Genomic DNA, 17,287 nt, shown 5'->3' on the forward strand with positions numbered 1-17,287 from the left:
GCACAAATCTAAATATATTAGAGCCACTATCGTTGAGGCTACAGTAGACAAAAGTTGGACAAGGGTATACCACGTCCAGGATCCATTAGTCATGGGTTCTTAGGGGCACCCATTTTGACATCCTATCAGAAGTCCTTGCCTCTAGACTGGTAAGTATAGAAGTTAACACTATTCCAGCAAACCATATGCACAATTAGCACAGTGGACTACTTTGTTCATTCTCAACCAAAGTACTTTATTAGATTCCCACAGAAGGGCAGACAATTGGGCAAGTTTTCTTTCACTTTATGCCTCTAATAACCTGGCAGTATTCATGTAACAGAGTTATGCCATTGTCGTGGGTTGCATCTGTGAGAAGGCCAGTAGTCGTCCTAGGAAACCCTTAATTAGCTTAAGTACACACTTCCTGTCCTCCAACAACGGGTAGCTATTAAAAAAAATAGCAATTCAAATAGCCACTTCCATATACTTTCCCATCAGGTAATTTGCAGTATTAACCCCCTATAAGTCTGATTCCAGAACTATTTTCTCTTCCACCTGGCAAGTGGCTTGGTTGTTTTTGTCCAACCCACCGGCGTCATTACTTTCAACTTGCTAGTCAAAACTAGTAGTACTGTAACATTAATGATGTGTGGTGAATGGCAAAAAATAACCACAACCTAAATTGAACATGAAGACGACACATTTTAGTCAATCCTAGACAAAAATCAATCATCTCAACCTTAGGCAGGGTGCTGAAGAAGTCATTATAAAGCATGAGAAGTGGCATAGTAGGAGGTGGCACGGTGCAAGTAGATAAATGAAAACTGACTTTATAATAGTCCATGACAGACCAATATTTACTTTCACGTTAATTTTCTCGAGTGGGAAGGGGGTTATTTACTCTCTGGGACATTGTTTCAGTTTGACCAGACCATCCGGTAGTTTATTGCAGTCTTCCACCATCTAACCTTCACAATCTACTTGTCTGCAGCAAACAATGGGAGGAAGTTATCCCTTCTGGAAGGACATTTACAGAGCTCTAGGATAGGACAATGGGCAGAGTTTCTTTCACCCTATGCCCCTGTTACCTAGCAGTAAAATAGGTACCTGGATGTTAGTCAGCTGTCACGGGCTGCTTCCTGGGGGTGGAGGCCTGGTCGAGGACCAGGCCGCGGAGACACTAAAACGCCCCAAAATCATCTCAAGATAACCTCAATAAGATAGGACAGACCTTACACTGATCTCCAAGACACTTCATAACATTGTCGTGCAATTCTCCCTCGTTACACCAGCTTCTACTGCGAGGAACTCTTATCTAAGATATGCATCCTGTCACTGATGCCTGTTTCTCAAACATGTTTACTAGCCACATGTAGGATACTGCATTGAAGACTTCAGGACAATCTAAAAATGTTTGCCCGCCCCTTCTGTTGTGTCCGATTGCATTTGTTTAGTCATAGAATCCTATCAAGGATTGCGAGGAAATATTTGCCGTACCTTTTTTTTTTTTTTTTTTTTTTTTGCAGGGATATTCCTGCGCGGGCCCTAAGCCTCTGGCTGGCCCACCAAGTGTTGCTTGTTCCTGTTTTACTTGGGCGGAGTATGAGTATTTATGACTCGTATGGTCACTTCAGTAAGATTTTGCCATGTGTTTATGTTTAACAACTTCTTCTGCTCTGTTGAATCTAAGTTGAAATCTTAATGGGTTTGTAACTGTGCACTGTTAGATAATGTACCTAATCCTACGGTGGTGTTGCATTATAAATGATGATCTCTAGTTGTTCTACCAGCTTCTTATGACCATCCCCTTGCACAGTATGCAAAAGCAAATGGTCAAATTTAAAACTCCCATGTCTGCCTCTCTGTATACTGGCCATCTTCCAGTTTATAGGTGGTTCATTTACTTCCACCCATTTGTTATAAATCACAAAGTGACTGCATAGCACTTATGTTACCTCTCTGTAGCCATGGAAAATCAGTGTCCGATTCCATTAGGCACAGTACAGCTTTTTTCTTAATCTCTGGTAATCTATCGGTCTTCCAGTACTGCTTCGTCTGACACCATCCCACTCAGCTTTGGCACTTTTCCTTGCTCTACTGTGAGCACTTCTCTGAATTCCCAGAGTTTCCCAATTTTCTGTCAATTTCTGTACATGTACCTATCCCAATATATAACTTCCTTTACTATTGTTTTCCTCCTGCTTATCAAGCTGCGATTCATACGTCAGGCTGCGAGCAGCCACGTCCAACAGCCTGATTGACCAGACCATCAACCAGGAGGCCTGGTCAGAGACCGGGCCATGGAGACCTTGACCCTAAGAATCAACCCAAGATAGTGCTACTCTAATCACCAAGGTATTCATTCCTGGCCCTCTGGTACCCCTATTTTTTTTTTCTCCATGCCCTCATAATTATGTACAGTACATTTGTACTCCTAAAGCCCTTTACTAAACCATGGGTTGATCCAACCTTTGGACAGGAATGTGTAAATTTTCCTAACATTTTTGGGGCAAGAAAGGCCACATCTTTTTTGGTCTTCTCTCAAAGTTCTGTGTGCCATTCTTCCGATATAAATTCTCCGTTCTGTATGCCAGCCTTCTATTCTCCAATTTTTTCCCTTTAACTGGTCATTTCTACTTCCACCACATGCTTAAATGCTAGTAAACAGATTGCTCATCCTGGAGGGCGGCTTAAAATCTTACTTCAGTAATATCCAACTGAATATTGGTACAAATCTGGCCGATTTATCATTAGTACAGTCTCCGTGGTGTAGTGGTACGACACCCGCCTGGCATTCCGCGAGCGCTTTGTCATGGGTTCGTATCTTGGCCGAGGAGGATTGTCAGAGTTTGTCAATGAAGCTCGTCAGAGACTTTATAATTGCTTTACTTTAATATACAAACCCACGTTCTTGGGTTTGTACCTAGGGTCACCATTCCTTCACTGATTTGCAGGAGTAAACCCCCTTCTGCAGGAGTAAACCCCCCTCCCTCTGCAGGAGTAAACCCCCCTCCCTCTGCAGGAGTAAACCCCCCCTCCCTCTGCAGGAGTAAACCCCCCCTCCCTCCCTCTGCAGGAGTAAACCCCCCTCCCTCTGCAGGAGTAAACCCCCCTCCCTCTGCAGGAGTAAACCCCCCTCCCTCTGCAGGAGTAAACCCCTGCACTAGTAAATCCCTCCTGCAGGAGTAAACCTCCCCCCCCCCCCCCCTCCCCACCAGTAAACCCTCACCAGCAGTAAACCCCCAAAGTCAACCCGGCCAGACCTGCCCCTCTAACTCCACCCACCCACACATATGGCACCACCACAAGTCTGCTTCCTCCTCCACCATCACCAGCAGCAGACTATATAAGACAGCAGACAGACCAGACAGACAGCAGACAGACAAGACAGACAACAGGTAAATAACAGACGGGGCCAGTCACCTGAACCCAAACAAAAGGTGACAGCTCCGTCGACACACACATTTACAGCTGTTAAACCCGTCTCAGGCGACCTAAGACCGTCACCTACGGCTCTAAGGAAGGAGGAAGAGGTTACTCACCGGGTGTGTTACTCATGGTGAGGCCGACAACTTGAGGAGGGAGACAAGACACTCTTCAAGACAACTTGCTCCTGTGACTCACAACTTACTCACTGTTGCCATCACCTCAGTTCACCATTTTCACTCACTCCCCAAGCCTAATATATTTTCATTCAGTCTCTAAATCATTCTAAACCGTTTTTTACACTATTTTACTAGATTGTTTTGATATATTTAATTGGAATGAAATTATTTATGGTCTATATGTGATTTTTAGCACCGTTTTCACTCATTCGTCCAAGTCTAAAATATTTTCCTTCGGTCTCTAAATCATTCTAAATCGTTTTTTTTACGCTATTTTACTAGACTGTTTTAATGTATTTAATTAAAATATAATTATTTATATTCTATATGTGATTTTTATTATCATTTTCACTCACTCGTCCAAGCATAAAATATTTTCTTTCAGTCTCTAAATCATTCTAAATCGTTTTTTTACACTATTTTACTAGACTGTTTTAATATATTTAATTGAAATGGAATTATTTATAGGCTATATGTGATTTTTTACTGTCTTATTCAGCAGATTTTAATAGTTTTTTATTTTTGAATCTTTTTTTGAAAAGATTCTAAAATCATTTTTTTGCACTATTTCACTAGACTGGTTTAATATATTTAATTAAAATCAAATTATTTGTATTCTGAATCTAATTTTCACTCTCTTATTCAGCAGATTTTAAAAGTTATATGCATATTTATTTTAGTAAACCAAATGACAAGGAACGTAAATTGAAGATAAATTACTTAAAAATTCATGCTTCAGTAATATAACTTTTCTATATATACTAAGACAAAACATAAATACTTTAGAGCGTAGTTCAGATATATTTGACCCAGCAGCAAATACTTAAGTCCACATCACAAGATTCTAAACCCGGGTCATAAAGCTAATATTTATAACAAAACTTAATACAAACATTTATATTTTTGTCTTAAAAAGCCGATAAATATAATTATCTAACTTAATATCAGTACCAGAACCTTGCACTAATAAATATTATTGAAATAGACATGACATGTATATAATAATCCACATAATGCTTGTAATCAATATGTTATGCAATTTGTAACATATTAATTTATTTTTATAATAAAACAAGTCATAAAACAAGCTAAACTAAGCTATAAAACTTAGTCAAAATAATTATATATACGGTATGTTGTGATCGTCAATAATCAGCTGTTCTCTACGTGGGCGAGGTTAGGTCAGCTGTGTCCCCTCTTCTTGCCTTATTTACCGCCTTATATCTCCTTTATCAACCACTATCTATCATGCTAGGTTGATAAACATGGCACCAAGAAGGCGCCCATCTCTCCCCGTAATAATAATTACCATATTCATGTTGTAACTGGAATTGATCAGTCAAGTTCAAGTCCTCTTCTCATTTACAAGTCTTGTAATTATTTATATGGCGATTTGTTTACTTTAGGATGTATATAGATGTTTATATGGTTAAGTGGGTTGTTAGGGAGTAATGTATCTTGTAATTAGTTTGTGGATTGGGAATTCCGATATGTAATGAATGAAGTATTTATCGAACCAGGTCAATACGCCCACTTGTGTATGAATATATTTATTTATTTATATAATATATATTATATATATATTATATATATATATAAATATATAATACACACATATATTATATATATATTATATATATATATATATATATATATATATATATATATATATATATATATATATATATATATATATATATATATATATATATATATATATATATATATATATATATATATATATATATATATATATATATATATATATATATATATATATATATATATATATAATATATATATATATATATATATATATATACTATATATAGTTTTCAGTTGCATATAGTCCTGGGGACCATTCAGGCTTGTTCACACATATATATATATATATCTATCTATCTATGAACAGACTTGCCTAATACGCCTTGCCTAAAGCTGAAGTTTATAACTTTATAGACACTCAACCCACCAGGGGACTCGAACCCTGGCCAACAAAGTGGCAGGTACACACTGTATCCACTACACCTTGCTTCAAAGCCATTAAAGAGTTATGTCTCTTAGGAGGCACGTAATTGTTGTATGACAGCACTTTCTTGAGATTATCTTGAGATGGTTATCTTTGATTAATATTTTCCCTACATACATGCTCAACTTGTTTAAAGATAAATATATACAACGTCTGGGAATCTCTCATACGTAGGTTCGAACCCTCGTCACGGCCCTTGTGGATTTGTTCATTTGATGCATCACGCTATTGCGGTTTCTGTGTGTAAGAAACATTAAGCTCAGATTAAAAGAATTATCATTAGCTATACTGTATATCATAATATAAGCAACAATGATCACAAAAACACTGATCTAAGTATGCGGAAAACCCACATGTGAAAAATAGAGAATGCTAAACGCATTTTCGGCTCGATTCACCTTCACCAGAGCAAAATAGAATGATAGACCGAAATAGATTCTATTTTGCTCAGATGAAAGCGAATTGAGCCAAAAACGCATTTAGTATTCTCAATTTTACACATGTGGTTTTGATTAATCTAAACCCAAATTATATTTGGGTTTAGATTAATTTATATGTTTAGTGAAATAATATTAATTTTTAAATTTGTTATTTTATAATTTTAGGAAAGATGGAATTTGCTGAACTTATCCGTATATCACGGTGCGACCGTGTGATGCTACACAGACCTCATCATTCCGTACTTGATGGCACGCTCTGCATTACTGGACATCATCTCATTGCATCAGCACGTGGAGAGGAATCGGAAGAATTATGGGTTGGTTATATACTTTGGCATTATTTATTATTATTTCTTTCTTTATTATGCACCCCATACCCATCCCGTGGGCGGTGGTGTAAAGGATTACAGAGGCACATAATCGGTTCAGGAACTGAACCCTCTAGTTCGTTTAGCTAAGCAAATAACAATCTTTTGACGCTAGTTACAAAATCGGCATTAGCAATTAATTTATCCATTTAAAATTTTAATTTAGGAGAGCCATTTTATTATTAGACAAAATAAAATTTCTCCGAGAAGATCCTTCCGAGGACATTTTCAAGAGGAAACTAGATTTATTCCTCCAAGGAGTGCTGGACCAACTGGGCTGTGGTGGGTATGTGGGCCTGCGGGCCGCTCCAAGCAACAGCCTGGTGGACCAAACTCTCACAAGTCAAGCCTGGCCTCGGGCCGGGCTGTGGTGGGTATGTGGGCCTGCGGGCCGCTCCAAGCAACAGCCTGGTGGACCAAACTCTCACAAGTCAAGCCTGGCCTCGGGCCGGGCTGTGGTGGGTATGTGGGCCTGCGGGCCGCTCCAAGCAACAGCCTGGTGGACCAAACTCTCACAAGTCAAGCCTGGCCTCGGGCCGGCCTTGGGCAGTAGAAGAACTCCCAGAATTCCATCAAGCAGGTATGTTGTGTCTTATGTACATGTGCCCTGGACTCATCTACCCTCAAGCAGGTATGTTGTGTCTTATGTACATGTGCCCTGGACTCATCTACCCGACATGAAGATAAAACTTAAGCCAGTGCAGTGAAAACAAAAATGTATATGTTTTGTAAGTACAATGTACTATACTGTACTATACATCATAATATATATTTTTGGTTATAGATTTTGTCTGATAATTTTTTTTATATTTTTACCTGTTTTAGAAATATTTTTTCAGAGGAGTTTGAAATTTTCAACATAATAGGTCAGTGGATTTTGGCCCGCATCTTTTGCAGATATGTATACTGTACCTCATTTTGCTGCACTATAGTTTGGCAAGCTCGGTGTGGAATTTCAGATAAAAACGTGTGCAGTGTACTCAAAGGTTCGTCAAATTGAACTGTACCTGTATTTTTGGATGTCATGTTGGCAGGGTGCTGCATATTTTCTGCAAAATAAAATTGCATTGGAAGGAAGATCTTCAGTGGTGCACCCTACACAATTTGCAGAGTAATTGACAGGGTGGATAATGACAAATTATTTAGCATGGGGCAGAACACGAACAAGGTGACATAGGTGAAAGCCTACTCAAATGAGTCACACACACATTAGAAAGAATTTTTTCAGTGTCAGGGTAGTTAACAAATGGAATGCATTAGGCAATGATGTGGTGGAGGCTGACTCCATACACAGTTTCAAATGTAGATATGAAAGAGGCCCAGTAGGCTCAGGAATTTGTACACCAGTTGATTGACAGTTGAGAGGTGGGACCAAAGAGCCGAAGCTCAACCCCACAAGCACAACTAGGGGAGTACATAAAGAACATTCTAAATCATGCTGACTCTCAGCTGTTAATCAGAAAACTAGGTAGAGCTTCTTGGAGTCAAGTACACGTGTGACAGACTGAATGGTAAGTGGGTTGGCCACTAAACAGTATTTCTAATTAATTCTTCACCAGTTAACATTCTTCCATCTAAGTCATTAACATTTCAGAAGCTCCTGTATTTTTTCCTTTTTGTTCTATATATCTCAAGCTTGCTTGTGTGGTCTGAGTTTCCAGTGGGGGGCGTCTGGATAATTAGCTCTTGCCAAGGGTGTCGAGGGTAGTGGTCTCTGCACGTGTCCGAGTGGGTGTAGAAAGACTATTTCCTTGTTCACTTCTTACGAGAAAGATGCTTGTGGTTGATAGTAATATTGATATGTATTTTATATTCATTACAGCTACTGCATAGCAACATTGATGCAGTAGAGAGAAGACAGCAAGGAATGACGGGTGGAACATTGTGGCTGAAGTGTAAAGATCTGCGGATTTTACAACTGGATGTTATAGGTGCTGATCAGTTTGCTAAAGTAGCAGACACACTAGAAGATCTTACACGTGTGGGTATGTATGTGGCTTTAATACCATTTTAAATTGAGAGTGATAATTTGTAGTTTAATTCATATACTGTATATATAGTAGACTAGGTGGGGTATCTGGTTGGGCCCGGGTCTTGCTCCCCTTCTCTCCCCTTCCCTATCTCCCACCTCTCTCCCAAACTCCAAACTCTCCACTCCATCTCTTCCCCTACCCACCCACCTCTCATCCTTCTCTTCTCCCCTCTTCACACCCACTCCCTCTACCCCTTCCCTATCCCTCTACCCCTTCCCTCTCCCAATACCCCTTCCCTCTCCCAATACCCCTTCCCTCTCATTATCCCCCCTCTCTCATAATCCCCCTCCCCCCCATAGCCCCCCCTTCCTCAATAATCCCCCTCTCCCCGAATTGAGGTACTTAGTGAAACTACAAGGAAGAGCCGTTATCCTTCCTCAACTCATCTGAAGCCTGCCCCCTAGAGACTCATTTAATTCATGAGATTATTTTCTTTTTTGAATCATAATGAATGAACTACATTTAAATCTTAAGTAACAGTCATATAAGGAACAGGGTGAGTCAGTAGCCAACTTCATGAGATCAGTTGACCTGTTGAGCGAACAAGTTCCAGATGTGTGTCGGCCTAGGAATGAATGATTGCTGATTGAGTGATGTTCTTGAGAAAGGCAGTTCCAGCATGAGACTGTTGATGGCTAAGATCTTTGTGTCGCAGGTACCAACTACTGGTGGTCCACGAAGTTGAGCCAGGTGCGCAACTTTTCGAATGTTGGCCGTGTACATAACAGTAAGTCCACCAACATCACGACGATGTTGGAGGCTTTGATGTTCAGACCATTCCCACTTGGTCATGACTTCAGATGAGCCTTCTTATACAGTTCTCCACTTTGTCCAAAATTTTGATGAATGATGGAAAGCAGGCAGTCTAGGAGGTGGGTGCATACTCAAGATGAGCACAAACTTGTGCTTCTTAAAAGGTTTTGCAGCCCCTGCTGTCAAGAAGGTGCGAGATGTGCTGTAGGGCTGTAAGTTTCCTGGCTGCCTTTTGGGTTAGGTTAAGCACTTTGCTCTTTATTGTCATAGGAGCGTCAAACTTCATGCCCAATATGTCAATTTTATTTCTAAACCCTACTCTGCGATACACTGGCACCAAATAGCTTTCGGATTCTGCTCCATTGAGGACTACTTTTAGATTTTGACTTGAAGGTAGTTCTTTATTAGGTCTTAAGATGGAGCATGGCATACCTTACCTTGAGGTGCTTCCAGGGCTTAGTGTCCTAGCGGCCCCGCGGCATGCCTAGTGCTTGAAGCTTTACTACTAATCCAGAGTGCCAGACCCAATCAAAGGCACTTGCTATCTTGAGGTTATCTTGAGATGATTTCGGGGCTTTTTTTTTTAGTGTCCCCGCGGCCCGGTCCTCGACCAGGCCTCCACCCCCAGGAAGCAGCCCGTGACAGCTGACTAACACCCAGGTACCTATTTACTGCTAGGTAACAGGGGCATAGGGTGAAAGAAACTCTGCCCAATGTTTCTCGCCGGCGCCTGGGATCGAACCCGGGACCACAGGATCACAAGTCCCGCGTGCTGTCCGCTCGGCCAACCGGCTCCCTCGCTCGGCCGACCGGCTCCCTCCGGACCGGCTATGTCCAGAGTAACAAAACAACTCATCTTGGACTCACCCAGGGACTGATGCCACTCTGTGGTAATGCATTTCATCATATTTTTAAAACATTCTTTGCCTGTATTTATTATGAATTTGATAACCAATTAATCAGATCATCTGTTCTTAAAGTATTTCTTTAACTGGCTTGTATATTGATTTCCATAAGAAAGGCTTTGCCCCAAGAAACACATAAGATGCAGTGATAACATAGTGGACATGTTCAAAAACATTTTTGTGTACAATTCAATTCAATTTCTTTCTTTATTATGCACCCCATACCCATCCCGTGGGCGGTGGTGTAAAGGATTACAGAGGCACATAATCGGTTCAGGAACTGAACCCTCTAGTTCGTTTAGCTAAGCAAATAACAATTTTTGACGCTAGTTACAAAATTATTAATGTTATATATACATGTACACACACTCATACATATATGTACATATATATATGATCTGTGAGTGTAGCTATATCTCCCTAAAATGACATTATAGTTCATTGTGTGTTATATTGTCATTAGTAATCCTATTTGTGAGCTATCATACATGGTTGCTCCATCAGGCAAGATTCTTACTGGTGTTACGGCAGTGGGACCATGCAAAGTTAGGACTGTTGACACTGCACCAATGCAGCAAGGATCTATATACATTCTCTAAGTTCGGTAAATGTGAATTTAACAGAATACTTGAAATTAATGTTGTACTTCTAATGAAATTAAAAACATTATAGCACAGTTCTGTATACAATTCTGAGTTAGCATATGTTGTGGGATGCCTGTACAGTACTGCACAAGTTAGATGAGAAGGTGGTGGAGGCCAAGACCGTCAGTAGTATCAAAGCGTTATATGACAGAGTACTGGGAAGACGGGACACCACGAGCGTAGCTCTCATCCTGTAACTACACTTAGGTAATTACACTTAGGTAGGTAATTACATCATCAATATTAATTTGATTCTTATTTTGCAGAGGAGCCATTGCTGCAGTATCCATTCTTTTATCGGGCCATGTACACAGCTCTAGAGGATGGCTGGACGACATTTTTGCCGGAGTCGGAATTTTCCCGTCTGGTTCAGCCAGGCGATGACTGGAGAATATCATATGTTAATAAGGACTACAAGGTATTTGTTATTGTCTGATAGGAAATATGAGTAACATACACTTATACTGTTTGTAAACACTTTGGCTCGGAAAAAATTGAAATCTTTTATCTTTTATTGTAGTTTTGAGAGATACTTGAGATGAAGTATTGTATTTTGAAATATGTACATGTAAGATTAAAAGAATATAGTAAGTAATATCCCTTGTAACAAGATGAATATCAGTTTATTTTTTAAATGGAAATGTTGAATGTTAATACTGGGTTAACAAATTTCAGCTGTGTACATTAAAGTGCTGTATTCTTAATCAAATGGGATGAGTTATATGATAGACTATACAGCAACAAAAAACTAATGAGGTCATAAATTTTGGTGATGTGTAATTTAATTTATATTAAATGAACAAATCCACAAGGACCGTGATGAGGATTCGAACCTACTTTCGAGAGGATCCCAGATGGGCCTTAATTGACGTGATCTTCTCGGATATATGTTCAAACCCTCGTCACGGCCCTTGTGGATTTGTTCATTTGATGCATCACGCTATTGTGATTTCTGTGTGTTAATTCATATTATTTCTTAAGAGTACTGTAATGATGTATTAGTAATATACTGTACAGTATTTGAAAGACATGATAAGAGTTCTTTATTAAATATTCATATTACACACTATGATTTTTCTACAACCTTTTGTTTTGCAGGTATGCCCAACATATCCGAGTGCCGTTGTGGTCCCCAAAAATATTGAAGATAGCGATCTTATTGCTATTGCTAACTTCCGTCAAGCTGGTCGGTTTCCTGTCCTATCATATCGTCATGAAGGCTCGGTAAGAGATTTATTGAATTTTCATGCTTCACTTAATATACTATTCCACTTCCAGAAATTTCCATGATAGCTAGCCAGTTTTGTTTATCATGAAATTGCTCATAAATTTTGTGAGACCAAAGTTGGAATATGCAGTGGTTGTATGGTACCCATACTTCCAGAAGCACATCATTAGGGAGCCGGTCGGCCGAGCGGACAGCACACTGGACTTGTGATCCTGTGGTCCCGGGTTTGATCCCGGGCGCCGGCGAGAAACAATGGGCAGAGTTTCTTTCACCCTATGCCCCTGTTACCTAGCAGTAAAATAGGTACCTGGGTGTTAGTCAGCTGTCACGGGCTGCTTCCTGGGGGTGGAGGCCTGGTCGAGGACCGGGCCGCGGGGACACTAAAAAGCCCTGAAATCATCTCAAGATAACCTCAAGATATACCCATGTTTCCAGAAGCACATCATTAACACATTCAGGTTCTGGCCAAAATGCTATGCATATTAGTGGCTTTACAAGAATGTAAGAACACCGATGTTATGAATTCTCACAAACACAGTGTACCTTCTTGTACATAAGTAAACTGGAGAAGATGCAAAGACACAAATAAATGGCTCCTGGAACTGAAAAACATGAGTTTCGAGGAGAAGTTAGAGGCATTAAATATACCAAAGCCAGAAGATAGAAGGGAAAAAAAAAAAGAGGCAATATGATCACTATGTACAAAATAGGAACAGATATCGACAGCAACAAAATTAACAGAATAATTATTGAAAAATGCATCTTCAAGAACAAGAGGACATAGATTCAAACAATGAAAAAAAAATGCAATCAATGCACTGTTTTAATGTAAATATTTGCAACCTGTGGTGTGTTTCATATATTTGTGTACTTTCTAGTAATATAATCATAACATTTGATTAAAATAGTAATATTTTACAGGCGGTTCTTCTTAGAAGTGGACAACCTCTTATCACAGCCAATGGCAAGCGGTGTAAAGAGGATGAACGGCTATTAAATAGTGTGCTTGCGCGTGAAAAACGGGGCTACATTATTGACACCCGCACTCAGAATTTAGCGCAGTCAGCTAAGGTAAGTTATCTCATAAAGTGGTTACTGCACATCGTTAAGAGAATGGTCTTCATTTACACACAAGCCAAGTTTGCTGCTTGAGACAGTTCCCAGTCTTTTGGTTTAACGCTGGCATGCTACTAGGTAACTTGAAGTAAATTTCATTAAATATTAGTTTGATTTAGTCAGTTTAATGCATAAAAAATTGCTGTTTTAATTTAGAATGAGCACTAGATTAGTCATAATTTAGAAGATTGTTTGCTCATGAAAACATTACCGTGGGAGCATAATATTGAAATTACAGTAATTGAATAAATTTCTCTAAATCAGTGAGATAAAGATTTCAAAGATCTCATCATAACCTGCCCGAAACGCTGCGCGTACTAGTGGCTTTACAAGATTGTAAATACTATGCTATGTATTCTCACAAACCCAATGTACCTTCTTGTATATAAATCAATAAATAAAATAAATAAATAAACCTTGAAAATACTGAATAAGTTGGAGAATACAAATCCAGACCACTTCTTTAAAAGGTTAAACGTAGTGCATACAAGCGGCTTCAAGCTCAATAAGTACAGTGTAGGATAAAAAACAGAAGATACAAGCCGATTGGGAGCCGGTCGGCCGAGCGGACAGCACGCTGGACTTGTGATCCTGTGGTCCTGGGTTCGATCCCAGGCGCCGGCGAGAAACAATGGGCAGGGTTTCTTTCACCCTATGCCCCTGTTATCTAGCAGTAAAATAGGTACCTGGGTGTTAGTCAGCTGTCACGGGCTGCTTCCTGGGGGTGGAGGCCTGGTCGAGGACCGGGCCGCGGGGACACTAAAAGCCCCGAAATCATCTCAAGATATACTATGCTGCTGCTTTGAGTAAATACTCTTATTGGTAACGGTTATTTTGGCATGAAATCTTGTGTGTTCCGTGAGCAACCAGCCTACTACTGGTATTTTTGTTATTCTGAATCAACTTGTACCACACCCATACACACTGTCATACACCCATACACTCCATCATACACCATACACTTCATCAGCACACTGCACTTTAGGTTTGCTTAATATCTTTCTTACCTTAAAAGATATTCCAACTCTTCATAATATCATTTACTATTGCCATCGTCATCTTGATCTCTGCTGCATCCCCGTCTTAGGGTACAGCTCTTTATCTTCTAAGTTCTGTTTTCTTGGCAGCTAGCATCATATGATGACCAGACCACACACTAGAATGTGAAGGGACGACAACCACCGTCAGTAGTTTCAAAGCGTTATATGACAAAGAGTGCTGGGAAGATTGGACACCACGAGCTTAGCTCTCATCCTGTAACTACACTTAGGTAATTACACTACACACATCAGCATAGAACTGAGGGCTGTGTCAGTGGCTGACCACAAGCTACCTCCCTCTGGCCCCCCAGATAAGCGGAAGAGGTTGGACAATTGAGCTGGTACTTGTTTTGAAGTGTTTTGATCACTTGTTTACATTGTTGGGGAGTTCGTCTGGTACTTTGAGGCTACGGTCTCTTTTATAGCCAGCTGTAATTTGTTTTGTCTCACAGACTTTCTGGGTGTCTTCCCTGGTAGTGGCATAAATATATAAATGCCAGTGCTCCCTGCACCTCTTTAAGAGGGAGTTGGGTTCTGGCTCTTGGTCCCCAATAGGCCATATAGAACTGTGGCTGATGCAACCCAGTTGATGGTACACTATCAGTGATAGTAGCTTCAGAGAGCTACAAGGGGGGGCTCTCGCCAGAAAAATTGCTAAACAAATCAGGAGTTTGTGAATCTAATGTCGGTCGTCGTATTTTCTCTAATTTTAGTTTATTGTATTTTATTATGCAAGAACTAAGGGGTCTGGAAAAGGTCTATCGGCCCATGCAAGGCAACTCCGATTTATATCATCGTATAGGTAAATAGGCCAAGGAGCACTTTGAATGGGTTTGAGTTTATATAGAGTGAGCCGGTCGACCGAGCGGACAGCACACTGGACTTGTGATCCTGTGGTCCCGGGTTCGATCCCGGGCGCCGGCGAGAAACAATGGGCAGAGTTTCTTTCACCCTATTCCCCTGTTACCTAGCAGTAAAATAGGTACCTGGGTGTTAGTCAGCTGTCATGGGCTGCTTCCTGGGGGTGGAGGCCTGGTCGAGGACCGGGCCGCGGGGACACTAAAGCCCCGAAATCATCTCAAGATAACCTGTCAAGATAGCCTTCTGGAGGCTGGAAGTCATAATGGGATAAAATGAGTATTGTCCAGTGTCTCCCATGCACCAGTATGACCCAGGAGTGATGGCCGGAGAGATCCTTGCTGTGATAACGATGAACGTCAGGGCACAGCAGGACCTTGCCTAAGGAAGCTCACAAAGATAGTTTTACTGCGCCTTGTTTACCAAATGCAGGATAAACCAAATGTTTAGAAAAATGCACACTGATTTATTGCATACAGTAATAAAGTATATAGATCTGCTTTATTTAACCCCTGCACTGCGCAAAGCGCCTTTAGGCGCTCTGAGAGTTGTGCTATTTTTTTTTTTAATTAGGCTATACAGTATTTTAATGTTTTTTAATGTTTTCATTACTCTGTGCTTTTAAATGAAAATAGTCGAGTTTGTAAACATTTTGACATTAAATTTACCTGAATATTTATAAAAACAACAAGAATATGTCCTTGACAATTGCCCCAAGAAGTTTTTGCCGAAACCAGGTGCGCAGTGCAGGGGTTAAGGCATGTTTTTTTCTCTCAATATTATCATAGTGGCTTCACATAGGATGTAAGTCTGATTTATAGCTGAGAATTGCACATGGTATACTTTGTAGATGTGATAATAATTCTAGATTTGCACATGTTGCTTTCACAATGCATTCTTTTATACACAGAACCTTGCGCAGTCAGCAAAAGTTCAGGTATAGGAAACTGTTATAGTAAATATATGGTGTCCTTGTGTCCGCATGCATCATCTCTCTCATGTAGTATACACTCTACCTTTTTGTTACAGTATTCCTAAATCAAAATATAGGTTCCTAAGTTTTTAAAATATAATTCAGATTAATTACCTACTGTAGATGTAGAGTTGCAAGTACCGTCCCTGACAACTTGACTACAATGTCGGCCTCAACATACAGTTGGCCGGCCGAAAACATTGTCTCACCCACACAATATTCTGTACAAATTTAGAGGTCAAATGTTAATATATTATCACTAACCAGAAATTGTGTTTTTGTCATCTTTTATTAAAGCTCTTGTTGTTGTATAGATTTTGTATTGTCAAATTTTAATGTAGAGTGTATATTGTTTCATGAAATTAGTGGCTGTGTTTCCCTTCTACCAGACTGTTGTAGTGAAGTCATCCCTTGTTATCTTGTCTGTTCATAAGCTAATATATATTAATGTGGCTGTAATATATGCAACAATGTTATGATGAAACACGTATGGTGCTGTCGGTGGATTTAAGCCCATTTTATATTGCTTTATTTGGTAAGTGGTTTATACATGTATATATTTGACAGTGTCAGACCACGGAGGAAAATTGAAACAGGAGTTTCCTTAAGTACTTTCGTATATTAATACATCTTCACTCCTTCTGAAGATGTATTAATATACGAAAGTACTTAAGGAAATTCCTGTTTCAATTTTCCTCCGTGGTCTGACACTGTCACATTTTTAATCACATGTTTATTTTCGTGATATACACACATATATATATTTATTCAATTCCTTTTATTTTGAATCTATATTTCTTGTTGCATTTTGTACTTATTGTTAGCTTATTTGCATACTAGTTTTGTAAGCTTCATTGCAGTGTTTTTGGTTTGTTAAACAAATTATGCAAATGTAGGTACAAGACTGTAAATATTTACTCACATTTATAGTATTCACAATTTATATAATAATATACACCTGTATTCAGTGTACATCATTTATATACAAATTTATGATGTATCACTTAAATATTATATATATGTGTGAGACCCAGTGTAATTACGTATGTGTAGTTACCGGATGAGAGCTACATTCATGGTGTCCCGTCCTCCCTATAATCTCTGTCATATGACACTGAAACTATTTATGGTTTTGGCATCCATCACCTTCTCTCTCTAAATATTCCAACTGTCTACATCTCTGTTCGCTAAAAGATACCTTTCTGGGGGGAGCCCCGTCATACTGATTAAGTGTCGTACTACTCGAGTGTCATCAGTTGCGGAGTTTGTTTTTGCCTACCAGGGTCCACGAGCCAGAACCTGGCACCCCTCAG

General features: G+C 39.7%; 1 protein-coding gene across 7 annotated transcripts in view; it reads left to right on the plus strand.

Moving 5' to 3' along the window:
* Positions 1 to 4,738: 4,738 nt before the first annotated feature.
* LOC123772897 (myotubularin-related protein 9) overlaps positions 4,739 to 17,287 on the plus strand; it is a 48,270-nt gene continuing 35,721 nt past the window's right edge. For 3 of the 7 annotated variants that reach the window (XM_069323256.1, XM_069323259.1, XM_045766302.2), the window contains exons 1-7: positions 4,811 to 4,960; positions 6,222 to 6,373; positions 8,247 to 8,409; positions 11,026 to 11,177; positions 11,858 to 11,983; positions 12,909 to 13,058; positions 15,912 to 15,938. In XM_069323256.1, the coding sequence (XP_069179357.1) occupies positions 6,227 to 6,373; positions 8,247 to 8,409; positions 11,026 to 11,177; positions 11,858 to 11,983; positions 12,909 to 13,058; positions 15,912 to 15,938 (765 nt within the window). In that variant the 5' untranslated portion in view covers positions 4,811 to 4,960; positions 6,222 to 6,226. Of the gene's footprint in view, positions 4,961 to 6,221; positions 6,374 to 8,246; positions 8,410 to 11,025; positions 11,178 to 11,857; positions 11,984 to 12,908; positions 13,059 to 15,911; positions 15,939 to 17,287 lie in introns of all 7 variants that reach the window. The other 4 variants (XM_069323260.1, XM_045766306.2, XM_069323258.1 and 1 more) reach the window with 3 other exon arrangements.

Source organism: Procambarus clarkii, chromosome 12, assembly GCF_040958095.1.
Source record: "Procambarus clarkii isolate CNS0578487 chromosome 12, FALCON_Pclarkii_2.0, whole genome shotgun sequence".
NCBI lineage: Eukaryota > Metazoa > Arthropoda > Malacostraca > Decapoda > Cambaridae > Procambarus > Procambarus clarkii.